Consider the following 23529-nt stretch of genomic DNA (forward strand, 5'->3'; position numbering starts at 1 on the left):
CCTCTGTCGATTAAGCATCTGACTCTTGGTTTTTGCTCAGGTCATGATCTCAGGGTCCTGGGATCAAGCCCCACACCTGCTTGATTGAGATTCTCTCTCTCCTCCCCCTCTGCCCCCCCCCCCCCCGTGCACACACTCTCTCTCAAATAAAGAAATCTTAAAAAAAAGAAAAAGCAACTACACCTAATTGTATGTGTAATTACATTTAATATAAATGATCTAAACATTTAAGTTAAAAGGTAGAAATTGCCAGATTGGATAAAAAAGCAAGACCCAGTTATATGCTGCCTATAAGAAAGATGTAAATAGGATGGAGAAAGAGATACCATCCTAACATTAGGTCAAAAGAAATCTGGAGTGGCTATATAAGTATCAGACAAAGTAGATTTCAGGGCAAAAAATATCACCAGATAAATATTTCATAATGACAGAGGGGTCTGTTTATTGAGAGGACATAGCAGCCCTTTATGTTTATGCATTTACTAAAGAGAATTTCAAGATCTATGAAATGGGGTGCCTGGGTCGGTTAAGTGTCCCGACTCTTGATTTCGGCTCAGGGTTGAGGGGTTGAGCCCGGCATCTGGGCTCTGCACTCAGCAGGGAGTCTGCTTCTCTCTTTCTCCCTTTCCCTCTGTACCCCCCCGGCCCCTGTGTGTGCTCTCTCTCTCTTTAAAATAAATACAGCTTAAAAAAGATCTGTGAAACAACAATGGATAGAACTATAAGAAGAAATAGATATCACAGCTGTAGTTGGAGATTTCAACACCCCTGTTCTCAGTAACTGATAGGAAAAGTAGACAGAAAGTCAGCAAGAATATGGAAAACTTGAATGGCATTATCAACTGACTTAACCTAATTGCCATTTGTAAAATACTCTACCTGATGACTACAGAATAGACATTGCTCCCAAGTGCAGAATTTTCCAAGGTGGACCATACTTTGGGCCATAAAAAAGTAAATAAATTTAAAAGGACTCAAGTCATACAAAGAATATACTGTGACCAAAATGGAATTAAATTAGAAATCAATAATAGCTATCTGGAAACCACAGATAATTGGAAACTCAGTAAGACACCTTTAAGTTACCTGGATTAGAGAAAAAAATCGAAAGGGAAATTAGAAAATGTTTTGAACTGCATGGAAGTGAAAACAATGTGTTAGAATTTATGAGATGCTGCCTACGGTAGGGCTTAGGAGAAATGTATAGCACTAAACAATCAAACTGTTTTATTAGGAAAAAATGGTCTCAAATTGTTGGCCTTGGCTTCTACCTTAAGAGATAAGAAAAAGAAAAGCAAATTAAATCCAAAGAAAACAGAAAAAGAAAGGATTTAATAAAGATCAAAGTAGAAATTAGTAAAATAGAAAACAGGAAAATCAATGAAACCAAAAGCTGCTAATTTGAAAAAGATCAATAAAATTGATAAACCTCCAGCCAAACTCCCAGGGTAAAAAGAGAAGACACAAATTAACCAACATGAAGAATCAGGTGATATCTACAGTCTACAGATATTGACAGGGTAATAAGGAAATATTATGAACATCTTTGACACCAATAAATTTGACAACTAAAATGGACAAATTCCTTGAAAGATACAAACTACCAAAACCCACTCAACAAGAAATAATAGAAACCTTAATAGCCCCTATTATATCTATTAAAGAAATTAAACTTGTGGTTAAAATTACCTGATAAAACTCCAGGCCCAAATGTCTTCATTGGTGAATTCTACCAAACATTTAAGGAAGATAATAGCACCAATTCTATACAAATGTTATCAGAAAATAGAAGAGGAGAGGGAGGTGGGAATTCTTTGCAACTTATTATGTGAGGTCAGCATTACCCTGATACTAAAACCATATAAGCACATTAAAAGAAAAAACTATGGATTAAGGAAAAAAAAAATCTATGTTCATAAAACTCCCTTGTGAACATAGATTCAAAGTTTTTTTTTTTTTTTTTTTAAAGATTTTATTTATTTATTTGAGAGAGAGAGAGCGAGCATGAGGGGGAGAGGGTCAGAGGGAGAAGCAGACTCCTCGCTGAGCAAGGAGCCCGATGCGGGACTCGATCCCGGGACTCCAGGATCATGACCTGAGCCGAAGGCAGTCGCTTAACCAACTGAGCCACCCAGGCGCCCCAGATTCAAAGTTTTTTAATCAAAATTTTAGAAAATGAAATCCAGCACTAGGAAAAGGACAGTTTATCATGATTCAGTGGGGTTTATCCTACAAATTCAAAGTTGTTATAAATTTATAATTCTCCTTATAAACAGGATGAAAAACCATACGGTCATCTCATTTTACACACAAAAAGTGTTCAACAAAATCCAGCATCAGTTCCTGATAAAAACTCTGAGCAAACTGCAAATAGAAATGCCTTCAGTCTAATAAAGGATATTTACAGAATAACCTCCAGCTAACATTATACCTAATGGTAAAAGACTGAATGTCTGCTCTCCCACTCCATTTAACATTGTCCTGGTGGTTCTAGTCAGTGGTACTATGTCAAGAAAAGGAAATAAAGGGCATCTAAATTGGGAAGGAAGAAGTAAAGTGATCTTTATTTGCAGACAACATGATTGTCTATGTAGAAAATCTGGAATCTCCCATAAAAGCTACTAGAACTAATAAGTGAGTTTATGAGCAGGGTAGCAGGATACAAGACAAGATAAATAATATGAAAACCAGTGTTAACAAACAATTGGAAATTGAAATTTAGAGAGATCAGTACCATTAAAGATTTTTTTTTTTTTTTAAGATTTTATTTATTTGACAGAGACACACAGTGAGAGAGGGAACACAAGCAGGGGGAGTGGGAGTGGGAGAGGGAGAAGCAGGCTTCCTGCTGAGCGGGGAGCCTGATGCGGGGCTCGATCCCAGGACCCTGGGATCATGACCTGAGCTGAAGGCAGACGCTTAACGACTGAGCGTCCCTAAAGATTTTTTGTTTATTTGTTTTTGAGAGAGAGAGAAAAAACATGAGTGGGGGGAGGGGCAGAGGGAGAAGCAGACTACCTGCTGAGCAGGGAGCCCGATGTGGGACTTGATCCCAGGATCCCGGGATCATGACCTGAGCTGAAGGCAGACGCTTAACCGACTGAGCCACCCAGGCTCCCGGAAAGATCAGTACCCTTTATGGTAATGTCAAAAAATGTGAAATACTCTGGGAGTAATTTGACAAGAGATACCCAAGATCCATACAGTAAAAATTATAAAATGTTCCTGAGAGAAATTAAAGAAGGCTTTAAATGATAGATATACCTTTGTTCATGGGTGGGAAAACTCAGTATTGTTGAAATGTCAGTTCTTTCTAAATTGATGTGTAGATTAACCACAGTTGCAATAAAATCCCAGCAGCTTTTCAACTATACTCAAATTAAAAAATAATAATAATAAAAATCCAAGCAGCTTTTTTGTAGGAGTCGTCAAGCTGATTATGAAGTTCATGTGGAAGGGTGCCTGGGTGGCTCGGTCCGACTCTTGGTTTTGGCTGAGGTCATGATCTCTGGTTGGGGAGATTGAGCCTTTTGGTCAGCGGGGAGTCTGCTTCCTCTGACTTCCCTCTCCCTCTCCCACTGCCCTTCTCCCTGGCTTGCATTCTCTCTCTTTCTCTGAAATAAATCTTTATTTTATTTTTTTAAAGATTTTATTTATTTATTTGAGAGAGATAGAGAGCATGAGTCGGGGGGGGAGGGGCAGGGGGAGAGGGAGAAGCAGGCTCCCCACTGAGCAGGGAACCTGATGCGGGGCTCTATCCCAGGACCCTGGGATCATGACCTGAGCCGAAGGCAGTTGCTTAACTGACTGAGCCATCCAGGTGCCCCCCACTACTGAATTTTGAGAGGTGGAAAGGTAATTAAGTGAAGAAAAGATCGTCTTTTCAACAGATGATTCTAGAATAATTGGATATCCATGTGTATAGTTGATATTTATTTATTTTTTAGAGATTTTATTTTTAAGTAATCTACACCCAGTGTGGGGCTCAGACTCACAGCCCTGAAATCAAGAGTCATGTGCTCTTCCTACTGAGCCAGCCAGGTGTTCCTGTATAGTTGATTTTCTTAAAAATGGAAATTCTTGAACTGTATTTTACATATATGTCAGGTTAGTATAATGATTGCCTTTTGGCCTTAGTACATTGGTGCATGAATTTTGAACTAGATGGTGATCATTTTATTTTTTAAGGTATCCTATTTCAAGTTAGAAGTCTGAGAAATAAAGTTGGAAAAAAGTCACTGTACTTGGCTGCTTCAGAGTTTCAGTGAATTTCTGTCAGGTGAAGTGGGATGGATATTGGATAATATATTCTAAATATCTTTAGGTTTCTGATTCTTATTTATTGTCTTTGATTCTCTCCTGTCTCCTTTATAGGTTGGGAAGGAAAAAATGCTCAAGGTGAGGATTGTGAAGATTCATCCTTTGGAGAAAGTAGATGAAGAGGCCACTGAGAAGAAATCAGATGGTGCCTGTGATTCTCCCTCAAGCGACAAAGAGAATTCTAGCCAAATTGCTCAGGATCATCAGAAGAAGGAGGCAATTGTAAAAGAGGATGAAGGAAGGAGAGAGAGTATTAGTATGTATGATGCTAGCTTTCCTTAGTGAGTTACGTTACTCTGTTCTGTTTATTTTATACTCAAATCTTTTTCAGTTCTCTAGCAACTAGATTTGTAATTGAGTTTTGTAGATAGCTAGACATATTTTTGTTCATTTATGATTCAGAAAACCAAATATTCACCAAGTGAATTAAGATTTAAACCTGCCCCTCCCCCCCACCAAAAAAAAAGATTTAAATCTCCCTGCACAATTAGGACCATTGGGAAGTCATTACCTCTGGCTGCTTAGAAATCTGTGTACACATACCTGTCTACCCAAGATGGGAAAGAAAGTTTGCTTTCCTTTTCTCTAAGTTGGAAATATGGAAATAAGTGTGGAAAGGGGGTGATTGAAGTAGGAGGGGCTATAATTCTATTTCTGTTTCTTTGCATGTTATAAGCCAATGTGGTGCTTTTAAGGTACTTCTTTTTATCTGTATTCTGTAATTTAGGTCCCTCTCAGATGGGAGCTGCCAGAATTGTGAAACACTAAAAGTAATTTTTAGGGATCTGGAGACCTAACAGTGATGTTTTGAAAGTTGAGAAACTGAGATGTTGCTTCCTGGGGAGACTTTTCAGCCTCTGAGGCCTTCATTTGTGTGTGTGTGTAAATAAGGAATTTGACTGGATCCCTTTTCTCTCCAAAAATAGGAGCACTCAAAGAGTTTGTGTTTATCGATCTCCTTCCCCGTGACTGTTCGGGGATTAAAGTTTCACTTCAATATTTAACTGTCACAAAGTTTTAGTTAGAATGTTACATTAAAACGTTCTGCTATCTGCCTTCCATTCTATTTTGTGTCTCCAGATGTTTGGGATACGTGCAGATGGTTTTATTTATTTATTTATTTATTTATTTTTATTTATTTTTTAAAAGATTTTATTTATTTATTTGAGAGAGAGAATGAGATAGAGCATGAGAGTGGGGAGGGCCAGGGGGAGAAGCAGACTCCCTGCCGAGCAGAGAGCCCGATGCGGGACTCGATCCCAGGACTCCAGGATCATGACCTGAGCCGAAGGCAGTCGCTTAACCAACTGAGCCACCCAGGCGCCCAACGTGCAGATGGTTTTAGAGGGCCGTCCTTATCTAGTCCCAAGGAAGCTTCAGAGATTGTTGTGTAGCTGCTCCCCCCTAGCTGTTGATACTTTGGTTTTGTTTTCTACTCTGTGTTATGAATGCTAATGTCTGCATTTTTCAGTTTCTTTTTGACAGTTTTATAATATGTGTGTTGTTCACAGTTCCCTAGATTTGAGGTTGATAAATGTTTTGGTTAGGTGTTGGCTGATCTGTCTTCTAACACTTCTTCTAGAATGAGGATCATTGGAATACCAGTGATGTGTTACAGCTGTTTGTTTTATACCTAAGCATTGTGTACCAGGAACTGCTGGTTTTAGGCTTTGGCTTATTTTTTGGAGTGTGTGCCTTAGTTCGGGTTTTAATTACTGGGATGTAATGTTATTGCTAGTATGTTGATAAGAGTAGTAGGTGGGCTAAAGAATTAATGTTATGATATATTCTGCATGTCTTCAGGGGAAAAATTGATTAGAATTTCCATAGAAATATGATAGGCAAATTCTAGTACGAAAAATATTTTCTCATCATGTGACTTGGCCTTTTACTTTGTGGGGGGAAAAGTAATGTATTAGGGCAGGAACTTTTCAGCTTTGTGTTCCTAACCTCCTTGGTAGGACTCTGTTCCTCCATCTTAGAAGGGAGCTCTCTTTTCTCTTGACCAAGATACTTGTGCTTTGAATACCATTCCCTCTGGGATGTCTGTTTGGCTCAGTCGGTTATGCCTTTGGCTCAGGTTATGATCCAGGGTCCTGGGATCGAGTCCTGCATCGGGTCCTTGCTTGGCAGGGAGCCTGCTTCTCCCTCTGCCTGTGCGCTTGCTCTCTCTCTCTCTCACAAATAAATAAAATCTTTAAAAAAAAAAAAAGTTAATACCATTCCCTCTTAGTTTCTCAAGGGCTGGGTAAACTTTTATTATTCTACCATATAATATATATATATACACACACACACACACATACATCCATACATCCATACACACATATGTGTGTGTGTGTGTGTGTGTATTTTTTTAAGTAGGCTCCATGCCCAGAGTGGAGCCCAATGCAGGGCGTGAACACACGACCCTGAGATGAAGACCTGAGCTGATATCAAGAGTTGGGCGCTCAACCGAGTGAGCCACCCAAGTGTCCCTCTACTATACAGTGTTTTAAACCCTCTTTCTAATGGTTCTTCTCAGCTTATAAACAAAGTCCCATTTTCTAAAAACAAAAACGTATCTTCCCTTGATCCTATTGTTCTATTTCTGTCTTACTTATTCAGGTTAAGATTCTTGAGAATGTTGTCTCCACTTTCTGACCATCAGTTTATTCCTTATGCTGTTACGGTGTAACTCCTGCCTCTTTACTCTGAAACTGTTCCTAATAAGCTTATAGGTGACCCCCCTAATTGCAAAATTCACTCATTGCTCCTTTGTGTTTTACTTTTCTGTTCCATTTAACACTGTTGGTCACTTTCATATCTTTCACTTACTTGATACCATAGTCTCCCTAGGTTTCCCAACTACTTTTCGGGGGTGGGGGAGGGGTTGTTTGTTTTTTGTTTTTAAGTAATTCCTCTACCTAACGTGGGACTCAACTCATGGCCCCGAGATCAAGAGTTGCACTTTTCTGACTGAGGCAGCCAGGCACCCTTACTTTTCTGTTTTTTGTTTTTTGTTTTTTAACCTCCTTTTTTCATCTGCCATTCATTAAATTATTTTTCAGAGGATTTTGTTCTGCCTCCTTTTTATTTTTCTATACAAGGGTATTGTTATATTTCATTCCTGCCCATAGTTTAAATTCTTAATCTGTTTAGAGGCTGATGATTCCCAGACCCACATCGGCTTAACTCTTTAACTCTAGACCCAGTCTTCACGTGCCTGTCCCAGGCAGTTCAAATTTTAACACCTGTAAGGCTAAATTGATCATCTTACTCTTTATGTTATCTTCCCAAGGCACGTCAACAAGAATTGTCCTGCTGTTCTTTCAACATTCTCTTACTCAGTTAACGACCCCCTCATCTCCTCGGTCCCTAAGGCAGAAAACTTGGAAACTGTTAGCATTTCCACATCTAGTTGGTTACCATGTCTGTCTTCTAAAAGCCTCTAGACTCTTTCAGCCTCCATTTCAGTTACATTGATTCAGATGTTTAGTGCTGTATCTTGTGATTCCCAATCTTCAGTCTCACCTGCCCTTTTCATTCGTTTTCTAACTGCTGAAAGTGTTTCTTTTAATTTTTTCATGATAGTGATCTTTCACAGCATATATCTAGTCAGTCAGATGGGAAATCCTTTGTTTCCTTAGTGCCCACGAGACACATTCCAGTCTCTTTAAATGACATTCAGTGTTGGGGCACCTGGCTGCCTTAGTCGGTAGAGCATGTGACTTGATCTTAGGGTTGTGGGTACAAGCCCCACATTGGACATGGAGCCTACTTTAAAAAAATAATAATAATGGAATACAGTGTTATTTATAATTTGGACCCTACTTTACCTCTTTGGTCTGAAGTTTTTACTATAGATCATAGTCACCTATCTCGTTGCTTATAGTCTCTGAACAAGTCTTACTCTTTCTAGGCCCTTTCCTTTGCCTATCTTCCAGACCAAATTAGACATTGCTTCTCTCTCCTATCACAGTATTTTTTTGTGCCAATCTCTGTTACAGTAGTTCATCACATTGTAATGTAATTTTTGTAGACTCATAGACTTTATCTGCTTGAGGTAAGGACTTTATGATTCATCTTTGTGCCCCATCACTCAGTGCCTAGTGCAGAGTAGGTGTTCATTAAGAATACTGGTAATGAATGAATGGATAAAATTAAAGACTTGTTTTTTTCACTAATTTTCTATTGATTTGACTAGGTGACAGAGCACGTAGATCTCCACGAAAACTCCCTACTTCATTAAAAAAGGGAGAAAGGAAATGGGCTCCACCAAAATTTCTGCCTCACAAATATGACGTGAAATTACAAAATGAAGATAAGGTTAGTTGGCACTTTGTATTAGACCTTTTACATGTAGTAAATGTTACTTCAGAAAATATATGGCTAGTTTTCTCAGAGAAAATGTGCTAAAAAAAAATGTGAATGATTGTGTTTCTACAACAAATTCTGAGGGGTTTTCTAGTCTTTGTAATTATGACCTTAAGTTAAATTGTATTTTTTCCCTAGGAGATAGCATGCTTTTTTTCTTTTAATATGAATTATTAGGGTATAAGAATAATTTGTAATTGAGCTTCAAACTCAGTTTGAAAAATAAGAATCAGTTCCCAGCAGTTAAGGACTTTCCCCAGGTAATAGCTCTTCCCAGTTAAAAATAAAGCAATTTGTAATATAATTAAACTCAGAAACTGAGTAGTCAGTTCTAATCAATGCTTTTATAAGGAATATGTGAAGCTACTAATCTAAGACAGTAAATACCTTTAAAATGACTTAGTGCTTTGTTTTATTGATTCTAAGGTTTATATTTTTTAATACATCCAGAGTCTTAATATATCCTTTTTTTTTTAAGATTTATTTATTTTGGGGGGGGAGTGGGGGGGCACCGAGGGAGAGGCTCCATTCCATGACCCATGAGATCATGACCTGAGCTGAAACCAAGAATTGGATGCTTAACCAACTGAGCCACCCAGGTGCCCCTGGTGGTTAGCTTTTAAGTGACTTTTAAAAATAGGAGTATTCTATACATACTAATTTGTAACTTTTTTCATTTACTATGTGGTAAACATCTGTGATGTCATTAAATTTTTTTCCAAAACAGTATTTTCAGGTTGTAGGGTGTATGATAGTCACCAGGGGAGTTTATTAAAAATGTAGATTCCCAGGCTGTACTGCCAGAGATTCTTCTGATTCAGTAAGTTTGGGGCCCAAGCATCTGCATTTTAATAGCACCCTAGATGATTCTGATAAATTTGTCCTGATTAAGAAATGTTTTTCCCCTATGGTTGTATATTATATGGTTGTATATGTTACATGCAGTATATTACATACAATTATTTGTATATAATGGTTGCATTCATTATATGGATATATTTTAATTTAAAAAATGATTCCCTTACTGACGTACCTTTATGTAGTTTTTCCTTTCTGTTTTTGTTTTTCCTTTTATAAGCAGTCGATGATGACTATCCTTTTACTTCTAAATTCTTAACAAGAGGAATTGCTGGTTCAGGGGCACCTGGGTGGTTCAGTTGGTTAAGTGTCTGCTTTCGGCTCAGGTCATGATCCCAGGGTCCTGGGATCGAGCCCCGCGTTAGACACCTGCTCAGCGGGGAGTCTCCTTCTCCTTCTCCCTCTGCCCCTCCACCCCACTCATGCTCTCTCTCTCAAATAAATAAATAAAATCTTAAAAAAAAAAAAAAAAGGAATTGCTGGTTCAATGGGTATGCACATTTTTAGGACTTTGATACATACTAATAAATTGCCTAGGGATGTGTTTAACATTCTGTCTCTGAAAATTATTCTTTTTGTTTCATCTAGCTTATAGCCATATTTTATAGAGGGAATTATTTTTTTGGAGAGAAGATAAATCTTTGTTCTCAGTGTTAAATGCTTTTTATATAAGTGGTAAGTTATTTATATTTGTTAACCTAGATCATCAGTAATGTGCCAGCAGACAGCTTAATTCGTACAGAACGCCCACCAAATAAGGAGATACTTCGATACTTTATACGGCATAATGCGTTACGGGCTGGTACTGGTGAAAATGCACCATGGGTGGTAGAAGACGAATTGGTGAAGAAGTATTCCCTCCCTAGCAAGTTCAGTGACTTTTTACTTGATCCATACAAGGTAAGGTCACTATTAATTTTTGAACAGCAAGGTAGAACACTGTTAGATGAGTTTGTTTTCTCTGGTAGCTCCAATTAGATTAGATTTTGAGCTTTTAAATCAGAAAATGGATACAGAAATTTTCAAATCTATTTTATGTAGGTGATGATGTGGGGTTGGTATTGAATATCTCCCCTAATTCAATTTATTTTTTATTATGGTTGCATAATTAAAAAAAAAACACATACATACTTTTTTGCCTCAGATTCTTCTTGGAATGAGATATGGTATAAATAGAAAAAACAATTTGTGTATCAGATAAAATGATCAAACATACCAGCAGCCTTGAAAAAAGACTTGAAATGAGTATTTACTGTGTATGACAGATTAGTAGAAAGTCTAGCATTTCTCTCTTGAGAATTGTGTTCGGTTTTTTTTCGTTAATTAGCTCATTTGATCTTCAAAACATTTCTTATGAAGTCATGGGGAGGGGGTGGGTGTGTGTGTGTGAGTATAATCTTACTTTCCAGTTGCAGAAGCTGAGGCTAGTCTAATTAGAACCAACAGAAAGTAAAATGACAAAAGTCAAGACATTGGCCTCAGATTTCTGATTGTCTTTTTCATCTCAGGGTTTCTCCAATAAGATTTTTTAAATGTAGGTTTTGAGAGTATTTGTGTCTTTCATGGCATGTTCACTCATTTGCATACTGATAGTTCATCTTGGTCTTAGGGCCAGACTGGGACAGGAACAGAGTTTGCTGATCCATTAAAACTAAGTCAGAGTTCCATGATTGTTTTTTCTCCTTCCTTTTTATTTTGAAAAACTAAGCACATCTGGAGTCATACAGCTAAATTACCTCAATTATTTTAGGTTAATTTGCTGACAAAGGTATATTGAGAAATAATTTTATTTCTCCAACCATAGTTTAGTACTTAGCATGTTTTCTTATTCCACACTAGCATGACCAAGCATTTTCTTCCTATGCTCTTTAAATTTTTATTTGCATAAAAAGAAAAATTTAGAAATTAATTTGTTTTTTCTAGATTAGGACTAAAGTTTCTCTGGAACTTTGGTAAACCTACATTTTTTTATTTACTGAGGGGAAATTTTAATTCTTTGTCATTTTATTGCTCTAGAGTTTTGGAGCTGTGATAATGGCTTTCAGTGGTTACAGCATAAGATTATCATCATTACTGTATGAAAATCCTATACAGAGGTGCCCTGGGTGGCTCAGTTGTTAAGCATCTGCTTAAAATCTTTAAAAAAAAAAAAAAGAAAGAAAAAATCCTATACAGAATTAACTCTGAATGAGTTTTTTTTTTTTTTTTAATATTTTATTTATTTATTTGACAGAGACACAGCGAGAGAGGGAGACGCTCAACCGACTGAGCCACTCAGGTGCCCCTACTCTGAATGAGTTTTAGACTCTTGGATCATTTGAGTCCTTAAATATTTTCCTTTTTTTTTTTTTTTAAGATTTTATTTATTTGACAGAGAGAGACACAGCGAGAGAGGGAACACAAGCAAGGGGAGTGGGAGAGGGAGAAGCAGGCCTCCTGCTGAGCAGGGAGCCCGATGTGGGGCTCGATCCCAGGACCCTGGGACCATGACCCGAGCCGAAGGCAGACGCTTAACGACTGAGCCACCCAGGCGCCGCAATATTTTCCTCTTTTTAAATCTTACAGCTTTTATGTATTTTCGTTTAGTGATTCAAGTATATGAATAACGTGAAAGAAAGACTAAGTATTATTTATGTGTAAAAGATCTTTGGGGCTTATTAGAACAAAAAAGCCGATCCATACTTTCTGTAAGGAGCCAGAGACTAGAATTCCAGGAACTTATATCTTAAAAAGCAGTTTCTGAAGAAATCAGCTACTCTCAAATTTTCTAACGAGGGCTTAAGATACTAACTTAATGGAATTCAGCTATAATTAAGATTGAGACTAGGAAGTATAAGCTTGTTTGGACCAAAGTTCTGTAAGTGATTCTGCTTAGTCAGAGAACTTGAGACTCGTAGAATACCAGTCTACACAATAATTCTTATTCCCCAATACTATTTGACATTTCCCTGATTTTGTCTCCTGAGTTTTGCATAGAAGTTGTGTTTTTCCTGTTTGTAGCTTTTTTTTTTTTTTTTAAGGTTTTATTTATTTATTTGACAGAGACACAGCGAGAGAGGGAACAGAAGCAGGGGGAGTGGGAGAGGGAGAAGCAGGCTTCCCATGGAGCAGGGAGCCCGATGCAGGGCTCAGTCCCAGGACCCTGGGATCATGACCTGAGCTGAAGACAGATGCTTAACGACTGAGCCACCCAGGCGCCCCTGTTTGTAGTTTTCTTAAAGAATTTAGAGTATCTCAGTCAGGACAGAATACAGGAAAGACACGGATAAGTAGACCATAAAACAGTGGTTTGGATTCTTTCCTCATCTAAAGGAAATTTTAAGTAATGCATTGAGGATTCAAGTTGGTGACATACGATCTGCCTTTCCCAAAGGCAATAGGTTTAAAATTTTTTTTTCTCTCTTCATCTTCTCTTTGGTTTTCATAGAATTTCATGTTCTGCTAGGCTGCCAAGTGCAGCTGCTGTGGAGAGAGAGGAGACCTGGAGAAGCAAGTTCTGAGCAGTAGTTTAAGGAAAGGACTGATGGGGATCCTAGGTGGGAGAGAAGAAAGTTATTTAGAGATTTGGAAGTTGGAGTGTTACCTGAGTAGGGCCTGATGTGATGATGAGAGTGTGTTTGTGGTCTTGTAAACTCTAGAACATAAATTACTTGAATGTAAGAACTATCTTACTCATTTTATGTTCTGTAATATTTAGCATAGGTGTAATAGGTATGTGGCTAGTGAATTCATCTCTTTAAGAAGTATCATTTGTTGAGAAAAATGCAACCGACAGTTGAGTTTAGGGATAATGACTTGGGGGAATGATTTACAAGGAATTTGTGTGATAACTGTCATCTAAAGTGAAATCTGCCATCTTGGTTCATTGCCCTTTGGTAATACATTGTAGCTGTAGTGTTTTGTTACTTAGTCTACGGTGTTTGAACACTTATTTCAGGCTGGTATATCCTAGTAGGGAAGCTTTTGGATAGAGATGTAACAACTAAATACTACTTTTTTAAGACCTTTGGAATCCTGGCATAATTTGGACTGATTTAATAGGGTTTTTAATGCATTTTAAGAACATTTTATTTTGAAATAATTTCATACAGAAAAGTAGACAAATTACAATGAAGAATTTCTTCTGTATACCTTTGAGTGAATTCCTCAGATGTTAGCATTTACCACATTTGTTTTATTATTTTCTCTCTTTTCAAACACACAAATTATTTTTTTGAGCCACTGAGAATGCCCTTTCACTTGAATATGCTTCCTAAAGACAAGGGTATTTTCTTTTTCTTAAGATTTTATTTATTTATTTGAGAGAGCGTGAGAGCATCGGAGGAGGGGCAGAAGGAGAGGGAGAGAATCTCAAGCAGACTCCGGGCAGAGCTCAGAGCCCATTGCGGGCCTCAGTCTCATGACCCTGAGATCATGACCTGAGCCGAAACCAAGAGTCAGATGCTTAGCTGCCTGAGCCACCCAGGCACCCCAAGGACAAAGATATTTTCTAACGTAACTACAGTACAGTTGGCAAAATCAGGAAGTTAGCATTGAAACACTAGTATTATCGGTAGTCCTTACACAAATTTTGAAAATTGTCCCAGTACTGCCCTTTTAGCCAAAAAAATATTGGTTTGGTTTTAGTAGGATCCAGTGTAGTATCATGTATTATACTTCCTTGTTTGTGACTTGTTAGGAGACTGATCTCCTCTGATCTGGAGCCATCTCTCAGCTTTCAAGAACCTTGACTTTTTTAAGAATACAAGCCAATCTTATTTTTGTGTGATACTTCTCAATTTGTGGTTATTTCCATATGATTGTATTCAGGCTATGGATTTTGGGTAGAAATACCACAGGATTGATGTGTTCTTCTTAGTGAATCATATCAGAAGGCACATGATATAATTTTGTCTCATTACTAGTGATGTTAATTAAATATTTTTAAAGATGTTTCTTGTTTCTTCTAATGTTTCAACTAAGTGTTTATGGTTTAAATTTTTTCTTTAAATAATTTGCCTCTTGAATTTTATTTATGAGTTAGAGAAGCACTTTAAAAAATAAATTATGTTAACTTTAAGAGCACTTAAAACCTATTTTATGGCAACATATTTTGCACATTGGCTGATAAAGACATCTGGAGATTGAGGCAAGCCCGCTGTGCGAAGGTTGCCGTGAAATGCTACCATGGCTCCTTGGGTGAATGAGAAGAGTGGAGTAAGAATCAGAATATAGATTGCCAAAGTTTTCCAATTCAGGGTTTTTGCTGCTTACTGTTAAGTTAAATTTAGCATCTGAATGAGCTGCTATAAATAAAGTTTTTTCATTTTTATCTTATTAGATTTCCTTATTCGTGGTGGTGGTTTGTTTCAGGTGACAGGGAACCAGGTATAGAATTGTAGTTGCTGAGTCATTCATAAATACTTCGTTCCTGTTTAGCATTTAGGAAGGGCCTTTGCCTAAAACCTACACACAATACTGCTATTTCGGTGTCCATTCTTTTCTCCCTCCTTGTGCACTACACTGGTAGATTACTTATGCTGAATGGGGGATAGGGGAGACCCTTAGCACATAAGTGGTTTTATACTTTTTCAGATCCCCTTGAGTCCAGCCATGCCGGCTCCCATTTGGCTGTGACTGCCCAGCATGCCCTATGCTGAGATGATCCAGTTACTGAAGGACTGCTCAAGCGGGGAGCTGGCCTGTTGGGAGGGGGTTGGGTGAGTTAATTTCTTTCATTTTTAAGAAAAAAATTATATGGTGTGGTTTGGCAAAAAAACACACACCTTATAAATAAAAGTAGGTTGCTGGGCCCTCTTATGGCTAAGCCATCCCAGCTTTTCCTTACATCATTTCTGCATAATATAATGCTTCTAAGTAGAAGAAATTTAAAGAACCTTATGAAAATTTGAGTGACTTTTCAATAGAAAAAGAATCAGTAAATTAAGAAGTGGCCCTTTTAATAGACCCTATTAAAAGATACCTTTTTAAAGTGGTAAAAATGAAACAGTCTCACACTAGTCTCCTTTTTAGTGATAAGTTTCATTTTAGAATGACTTTAAATACAGCCTTTTATCCTGAGTGTTAGAAGAAGTATCAACCTCTATCCTCTGAAGATTTTCCAAGACTAGTTGAAGAGGAGGATGGTTAACTTTTGGAAGGCACATATTTGTCTTTGATTTCTGCCAGGGTAGCTTTGGGCCCTTCTTCTATGATTTGTAGGGTGATCTCTGAAACACTGTTCTCTTTGGAGTATTGCTACCATTACTGTCCCATCAGGAGAGAGTCTCACATAAGTCATCTTTGCTTATTCGTTTTAGCATTTTGAAATCTAGTTCTGGGGAAACAGAACTAGAAAATTCTGCTTCTGGAGAAGGTATCCCCCGAGTTATGGAGAGGTGCTGTTTATATTCTGTAAACTATGAAACCTCTTCGTCAGCCAATTCTGAGGACGATAATTGGGGAACAAAAACAGCCAGCTGGAGGAACAATAATCTGTAATTGCCTGTAGTCCTTAAAAGGCAGGTAGGCCTTTGAAGTTAGAGACAGCCAGAAGGATGTTAGGTGTAGTCCGCTCATTTGTTGCAGACCAGATTTCTCCTACTCGGGCTGCCTCGGTTCTGTGAGTTTGTCTGATGATTATATCCGTAATGTTTAAATCTTATTTGACATTGCAGTACAACTTATTAAGTTTTGCCATACCTGTTTGGTTATGCCCAACAGGAACGTAGGTGTTCCTCCATATCCACTTTGGGATTACTTTCGCCATAGCACTTCCTTCACCTTTTTCAAGGGGCTCATGATTTCGTCTTCAGTAGTCTATAGCTGCTTCCTTGCCTGCAGTGTCTTCTTGTGCTGACCTGCTGCTTCCATGTTGATTCTGTGAAGTTCATCCTTCCCACTCAGAAACCTCGAGTTAGGTTCAAGTCTCCAAGTGTCCTCTGTGCTTAGTTGCTTTTGGTAACAGAAATCACATCTTCTGGAGGTTATCTAGTCTCCCTCCTACTCACTTGAATTTTTGTGAAATTGGCTCTACTTTTTCAATGCTTGGTTAGTATTTCATTTAGTCTTCGGTTTAGCTTTTTTCTTTGTAATTACATTCTTGAAAGTTCCAAAATCAGCAGTTGGGTTTTTTTTGTTTTTGTTTTTTAAACACACACTTCAACAGAAACAATGGTATTATGACAAGTTGACTGGGTTCTAGCCTGTTAACTAATTCTGTCTGAGGGGGACATGGTGGAGGTTTGAGGAGGCAGGACATGTGTGTCCAGGGGAGAGGGAAGTGAATGGACTAAGGGACGATAGCACGTCATTACTGGGTGGCATTCAGGATGCATTTGAGGTACCTGGTTCTGAATTTAGAGTGAGATCACACACCGTCTTTGTATCTTCTATTCCAGTCATGGGTAAGCTGAACATGTTCAGGCCAGGGGTAGCTCAGTATAATAGAGCAGGAGAGACAAGAGAAGCATAGGTTTATGTAAGACTGATTATAACAACGGACTGGAATTTAATGCGGGTAAAAAGGACAAGGAAGTGAGCATGGGGAAAGTGTAGTTGAATTAATGGATGTAAGGTTCTGGCAGGATTAAAGGATTGTAGAGTTGGGCTACTAGAGGGAGTGAATTTGAAGGTTGTGAGGGACCATGAAAGAGAAGTGTATGAGATTGAGAATGTAGAGGGCTTACAGTTAATAACGTATTCATGGGGGAATGAATTCTTGATGTGTGGGAGAGAACAAAGGGGAGTTTGAGGAGCCAGGGCCAGGGCCAGGGGCAGGAGGGCTCCGTGTTTGTGAGCAGTGGTTTGTTGTTGTTGTTGTTGTTGTATTTTTAATAAAATATGCTTCTGCATTTAGACAAAAAAACTTAAAGTAGTATACTTTCTACTTAAAAGCATATAATGCTCCCAGTTGGAACAGAGGTTTAAAGGCTTAGAAATCCAGAGTGGTTCTTGATTAACTCCTTAGATGTTGCCATTATCTAGATCAGGTATCTTTCGTCTGGGATCTGTGTATGCCCTCTGAAATTGTATGCATGATTTTTGTGTGTTGCTTCTGGGGAAAGGGTTCACAGATTTCATTAAAGTGTTTAAGAATTGCTAGCACTGTATGGTAACAGAAAACTAGTTACATAGCAAAAATGTCTAATTTTAGAGTATAGATTTTTAAGTCTGGGTATCAAGAGGATTTTGTATTGATGTGGCCAAAACATTAGCTAACAGTCATGTCTTTGTTTCTTCAGGGACATAGTGTCTGTGGACAGAAATGAATCTATAGCTTTACCTGGATAGCTGGGGAAGAGGGCCTGTATGATGCTTAAATATTGCTTCTTCAAATTAGTTTTTAAAATCAGTTTTGCTCTTGTTCTTAAATTCTAGTACATGACTCTCAACCCTTCTACTAAGAGGAAGAATACTGGATCCCCAGACAGGAAGCCCTCAAAAAAATCCAAGACAGACAACTCTTCTCTGAGTTCACCACTAAACCCCAAGTTATGGTGTCATGTACACTTGAAGAAATCCTTGAATGGCTCGCCACTCAAAGTGAAGAACTCCAAAAATTCCAAATCTCCAGAAGAACATTTGGAAGAAGTGATGAAGATGATGTCACCCAACAAGCTACATGCTAACTTTCACATTCCTAAGAAGGGCCCACCTGCCAAGAAATCGGGGAAGCACAGTGATAAACCTTTGAAAGCGAAGGGCAGAAGCAAAGGCATCCTTAATGGACAGAAATCTACAGGTAATTCCAAATCTCCCAAAAAGGGCCTGAAGACTCCTAAAACCAAAATGAAGCAGATGACTTTGTTGGATATGGCCAAAGGCACTCAGAAGATGACACGAGCCCCACGGAACTCTGGGGGTACAGCCAGGTCCTCTAGTAAACCCCACAAACATCTGCCTCCTGCTGCCCTACACCTTATAGCCTACTACAAAGAAAACAAAGACAGGGAGGACAAGAAGAGTGCCCTGTCCTGTGTTATCTCCAAAACAGCTCGTCTTCTCTCTAGTGAAGATAGAGCTCGTCTCCCAGAAGAGCTGCGAAGTATTGTTCAAAAACGCTTTGAGCTTCTAGAGCACAAAAAGCGGTGGGCCTCTATGTCTGAAGAGCAGCGCAAAGAATATTTGAAAAAGAAACGAGAGGAGCTGAAAGAAAAGTTGAAGGAGAAAGCCAAGGAGCGGAGAGAGAAAGAAATGCTTGAGAAACTAGAAAAACAGAAGAGGTACGAGGACCAAGAGTTAACCGGCAAAAGCCTTCCAGCATTTAGATTGGTGGATACCCCTGAAGGGCTGCCCAACACACTCTTTGGGGATGTGGCCATGGTGGTGGAGTTCTTGAGCTGTTACTCGGGGCTCCTCTTACCAGATGCTCAGTATCCCATAACTGCTGTGTCTCTCATGGAAGCCTTGAGTGCAGAAAAAGGCGGTTTTTTATACCTGAATAGAGTGTTGGTCATCCTCTTACAGACCTTATTACAGGACGAAATAGCGGAAGACTATGGTGAATTGGGAATGAAGCTGTCAGAAATCCCGCTGACTCTCCATTCTGTTTCAGAGCTGGTGCGGCTCTGCTTGCGCAGATCTGACGTTCAGGAAGAAAGTGAGGGCTCCGATGCAGATGACAATAAAGATTCAGCACCATTTGAGGACAATGAGGTACAAGATGAGTTCCTAGAGAAGCTGGAGACCTCAGAGTTTTTTGAATTAACATCAGAAGAGAAGCTCCAGATCCTTACTGCACTCTGTCACCGCATCCTCATGACGTACTCTGTGCAGGACCACATGGAAACCAGACAGCAGATGTCTGCAGAGCTGTGGAAAGAACGGCTTGCTGTACTGAAGGAAGAGAATGATAAGAAGAGAGCAGAGAAACAAAAGAGGAAAGAAATGGAAGCCAGAAACAAGGAAAATGGAAAAGAGGAGAATGGGCTAGGCAAACCTGATAGGAAAAAAGAAGTGGTGAAGTTTGAGCCCCAGGTAGACCTGGGAGCCGAAGACATGATCAGTGCCGTGAAGAGCAGGCGGCTGCTCGCCATCCAGGCCAAAAAGGAGCGTGAAATCCAGGAGAGAGAGATGAAAGGTAAAACCTTGTGTTGAGAGCAGAAGGGAAACCCTTTAGAAGATAGTTAGTAGAAGGAAGGAAATTGCCAACGGAATGGTAGAGGCTCTATTTGTCTTAACTCTTCAGTTATTTCGGGTTGCAGTAGCCCAGACCCCACTGGGTATGTAATACTCCAGTGGGAGTGTGCAGCCTGGCCTTCTGCAGCTAATGATGGTTTGACTTGGATTAATGTGATGGTGGCATCTTCTCTGGATTTAGTGAAGGACCAAAATCACAAATAGACATAGTGGAAAGAATATAGGACTTGGGAATTGCTGGGCTGGTTTTATTTTTTTTTTATTTTTTATTTTTTTAACATTTTTTTTTTAAAGATTTTATTCATTTATTTGAGACGGAGAGAATGAGAGACAGAGAGCATGAGAGGGAGGAGGGTCAGAGGGAGAAGCAGGCTCCCTGCCGAGCAGGGAGCCCGATGCGGGACTCGATCCCGGGACTCGAGGATCATGACCTGAGCCGAAGGCAGTCGCTTAACCAACTGAGCCACCCAGGCGCCCCTTTTTTAAGATTTTATTTATTTATTTGAGAGACTGAATGAGAGAGAGAAAGAGCACATGAGAGGGGGGAGGGTCAGAGGGAGAAGCAGACCCCCTGCTGAGCAGGGAGCCTGATGTGGGACTCGATTCTGGGACTCCAGGATCATGACCCGAGCCGAAGGCAGTCGCTTAACCAACTGAGCCACCCAGGCGCCCGCTGGGCTGGTTTTAAACCCTACCTCTGACTTAGCTGTAATCTTTGGGCAAGTTACTTATCTATGCCTCAGTGTCCTTCTGTGCTCATTAAGATTGTTGTAACACTTAAATGACAAGGTATTTGAAGCCCTCAGCACAGTTGCCAACTCAGATATTAATCTTTCCCTTATTATGATGTAAGAATGTAAAAATTTGAGGCTTTGATAGCACCATCAGATCTGAACTTTTTTTTAAAAAGATTTATTTATTTGAGAAAGAGAGTGTGTAGAGGGAGGGGCAGAGGGAAAGGGAGACAGAAATTCAGACTCCGTGCTGAGCACAGAGCCCGTTGTGGGGCTTGATCTCACAACCCTGAGATCACGACCAGAGCCAAAACCAAGAGTTCGATGCTTGAGTAACTGTGCCACCCAGGCACCCCAAAACTGATCATTTTTGATTTTTATTTATTTTTTAAAGATTTTATTTATTTATTTGACAGAGGGAACACAAGCAGGGGGAGTGGGAGAGGGAGAAGTAGGCTCCCCACTGAGCAAGCATCCCGATGCGGGGCTTGATCCCAGGACCCCGGGATCATGACTTGAGCCAAAGGCAGATGCTTAACAACTGAGCCACCCAGGCGCCCCTCCGAACATTTTTTAAACAGCTTTATTAAATAGTTCACATACCATACAACTTGTCTGTCTATAACATAACTCATTGTTTTTAATATACTCACAGATAATGTGCAACTTTCATCACGATTTTAGAATACATCTTCTCAAAAACAAACGCTCTATATTCTTTAGCTATCCAGATTTGCTTGTTCTGACATATCATATAAATGGAATCATATAATAAATGCGTGGTCTTTTGTGTCTGGCTTCTTTCACTAAGCATAATATTTTCAGGGTTCATTCATGTTGTAGCATGTGTCCAGTTCCTCATTTCCTTTTATGCTTGAATACCACTCAAGGGTTCTGCTTTGCTGTCCCTCATTCTATATTTGTATCTCCTTTCATGAATCATGAGAACCCTAGCACCCACCAATACCAGTATTTACTTATTTGATGAGTCTTACAATGTACACAAACTTAGTTTCAGAGTCACTGTTCAACCCACCGTAAACTTGCTAAGTTTATTGGGGGTTTTGGTCTTTAAACTATTTTGGTCACTGCTATAGTTTCCAACCATATCAACATTTCCAGCTTATAAAGTGAAGATGGTAAAAACCATTTATTTGTCAAAGTTGGATCCTAGGTACCTAGAAATAACTTTAGTAGTTCTTTCATGAATATATAATAATTTCTTTTAAAACAGATTCTAGTTTATACTACCTAAGGCCATTGAAATGTCTTCACGTAGATACATATACATACTTTTCAGTTTTAAAGACCATATATTGCATTCCAAGTAAAATAGCATGTAGATTAACTTTGTGTATATATCACACTGCAGCTGTGTTTTACCTGAAATGTAATGACTTCTCCTTGAGTTTCTGAAGTGTTCCTCTGTGTGTTATATTTATCTTAACATAGGACAAAGGAAAGGCAATGTTGATACTCTTACAGAGAAATAAGGGAGAAAGAATGTTAATATTTTGCCACGGTTAGTTCAGGTTGTTCAGTATGTAGTTCAGTGCTGTAACCTCCGGAGCCAAGTTTGGTCTTCTTTTGATGACTTGCCCTAGGTTTTTTTGTTTGTGGCCATAAGAGAAAGAACTTTTCCTTGATTGTGATTTGGCCATTACTGTTTGTGTTGTTTAGCTTTGTACTGATTTCTGCTGTAATCACTGTTGCAAACATACAGTTCCATTCAGGAGAGCGAACTTTGTTAAAGGTAGCGAGTATCATGTTGGTTTTAAATAAATGAGATTTGTCTTAATTTTTTAAAGTAGCATATTTAGACTGATGTATTTTCCAGATTCTCACCATAATGTAGATGTTCTCATCAGATCAGTGTTACACATTCTGGCATTGTAAATAGTAGTGCTGTGTTTTAAAATTTGTTACAGTTATAGAAAAAGTTAAAAGGCAAGATTACTGGGCTGTTCTTGTTGAGAGAAATTTCTGTCTGGATGAAATACACCCTATATAAGGGTGAATGATCAGAAGTAAGTTGATTAAAACTTTTTTTTTTAAAGATTTTATGATTGCACAAGCATGGGCAGGGAGAGGGAGACAGAATCTCAAGCACAGGGAATCAACACAGGGCTCCATCCCACAACCCTGGGATCATGAACTGAGCTGAAACCAAGAGTCCGATGCTTAACCCACTGAGCCACCCAGGCGCCCTCAAACTTTTTTTTCATCATTAACAGTAGTAACTTGCTGAATAACTCCCCAAATGGTATTCAGTATGCAGTGATTGCTTTTATGCACAAGTGCTTGCCTGCCTTTGCCCTCTCAGGTCTTTTTTCTTGTCACCAAGGCTGAATTACAATCAAATTCCTCAGGACTGAAATAGGTTTTATTTTGAAATACTATCCTGGTTTTATTCATTCTGATCATTTTGAGGATCAATTAATTCCATTTAAGAACTATTTTTTTATTTTATTGTTTTTAAAAGACTTTATTTGAGAGCAGAGCGAGAGCACGAGCGGGGTAGTTGAGGGGGAAAGGGAGAAGCAGGCTCCTTGCTGAGCAGGGAGTCTGACACAGGCCAGTCCCAGGACCCCGGGATCATGACCTGAGCCAAAGGCAGATGCTCAACTGACTGAACCACCCAGGTTTCCCTTAAGGAGTGTTTTATTTTTTTATTTTTTTTAAAGATTTTTTATTTATTTATTTGAGAGAGAGAGAATGAGAGACAGAGAGCATGAGAGGGAGGAGGGTCAGAGGGAGAAGCAGGCTCCCCGCCGAGCAGGGAGCCCGATGCAGGACTCGATCCCGGGACTCCAGGATCATGACCTGAGCCGAAGGCAGTCGCTCAACCAACTGAGCCACCCAGGTGCCCAAGGACTGTTTTATTGTTCCATTTTAAACTATTAATAAAACTAATATAATTTAATTATTAAAATTAATAACTTAAATTTTGGAGAGAAAAGAATTTTCATTGAGTTGATAGCTGCGGCATGACCAGAATTCAAAGGACATAGGAGGGGGCGCCTGGGTGGCTCAGTTGTTAAGCATCTGCCTTCGGCTCAGGTCATGATCCCAGGGTCTTGGGATCGAGCCCCGCATCGGGCTCCCTGCTCAGCGGGAAGCCTGCTTCTCCCTCTCCCACTCC

General features: G+C 39.2%; 1 protein-coding gene across 3 annotated transcripts in view; it reads left to right on the plus strand.

The window, feature by feature from the left end:
• BAZ1B (bromodomain adjacent to zinc finger domain 1B) overlaps positions 1–23529 on the plus strand; it is a 73978-nt gene that overhangs the window by 17599 nt on the left and 32850 nt on the right. For 2 of the 3 annotated variants that reach the window (XM_064593129.1, XM_045875549.3), the window contains exons 4-7: positions 4375–4576; positions 8507–8628; positions 10237–10434; positions 17893–19594. In XM_064593129.1, the coding sequence (XP_064449199.1) occupies positions 4375–4576; positions 8507–8628; positions 10237–10434; positions 17893–19594 (2224 nt within the window). The remainder of the gene's footprint in view (positions 1–4374; positions 4577–8506; positions 8629–10236; positions 10435–17892; positions 19595–23529) is intronic. The other variant, XM_064593130.1, reaches the window with a different exon arrangement.

This window comes from Mirounga angustirostris, unplaced genomic scaffold (assembly GCF_029215605.1).
Source record: "Mirounga angustirostris isolate CCGP_5_RB_7025 unplaced genomic scaffold, mMirAng1.0.hap1 SCAF_5, whole genome shotgun sequence".
NCBI classification, from domain to species: domain Eukaryota; kingdom Metazoa; phylum Chordata; class Mammalia; order Carnivora; family Phocidae; genus Mirounga; species Mirounga angustirostris.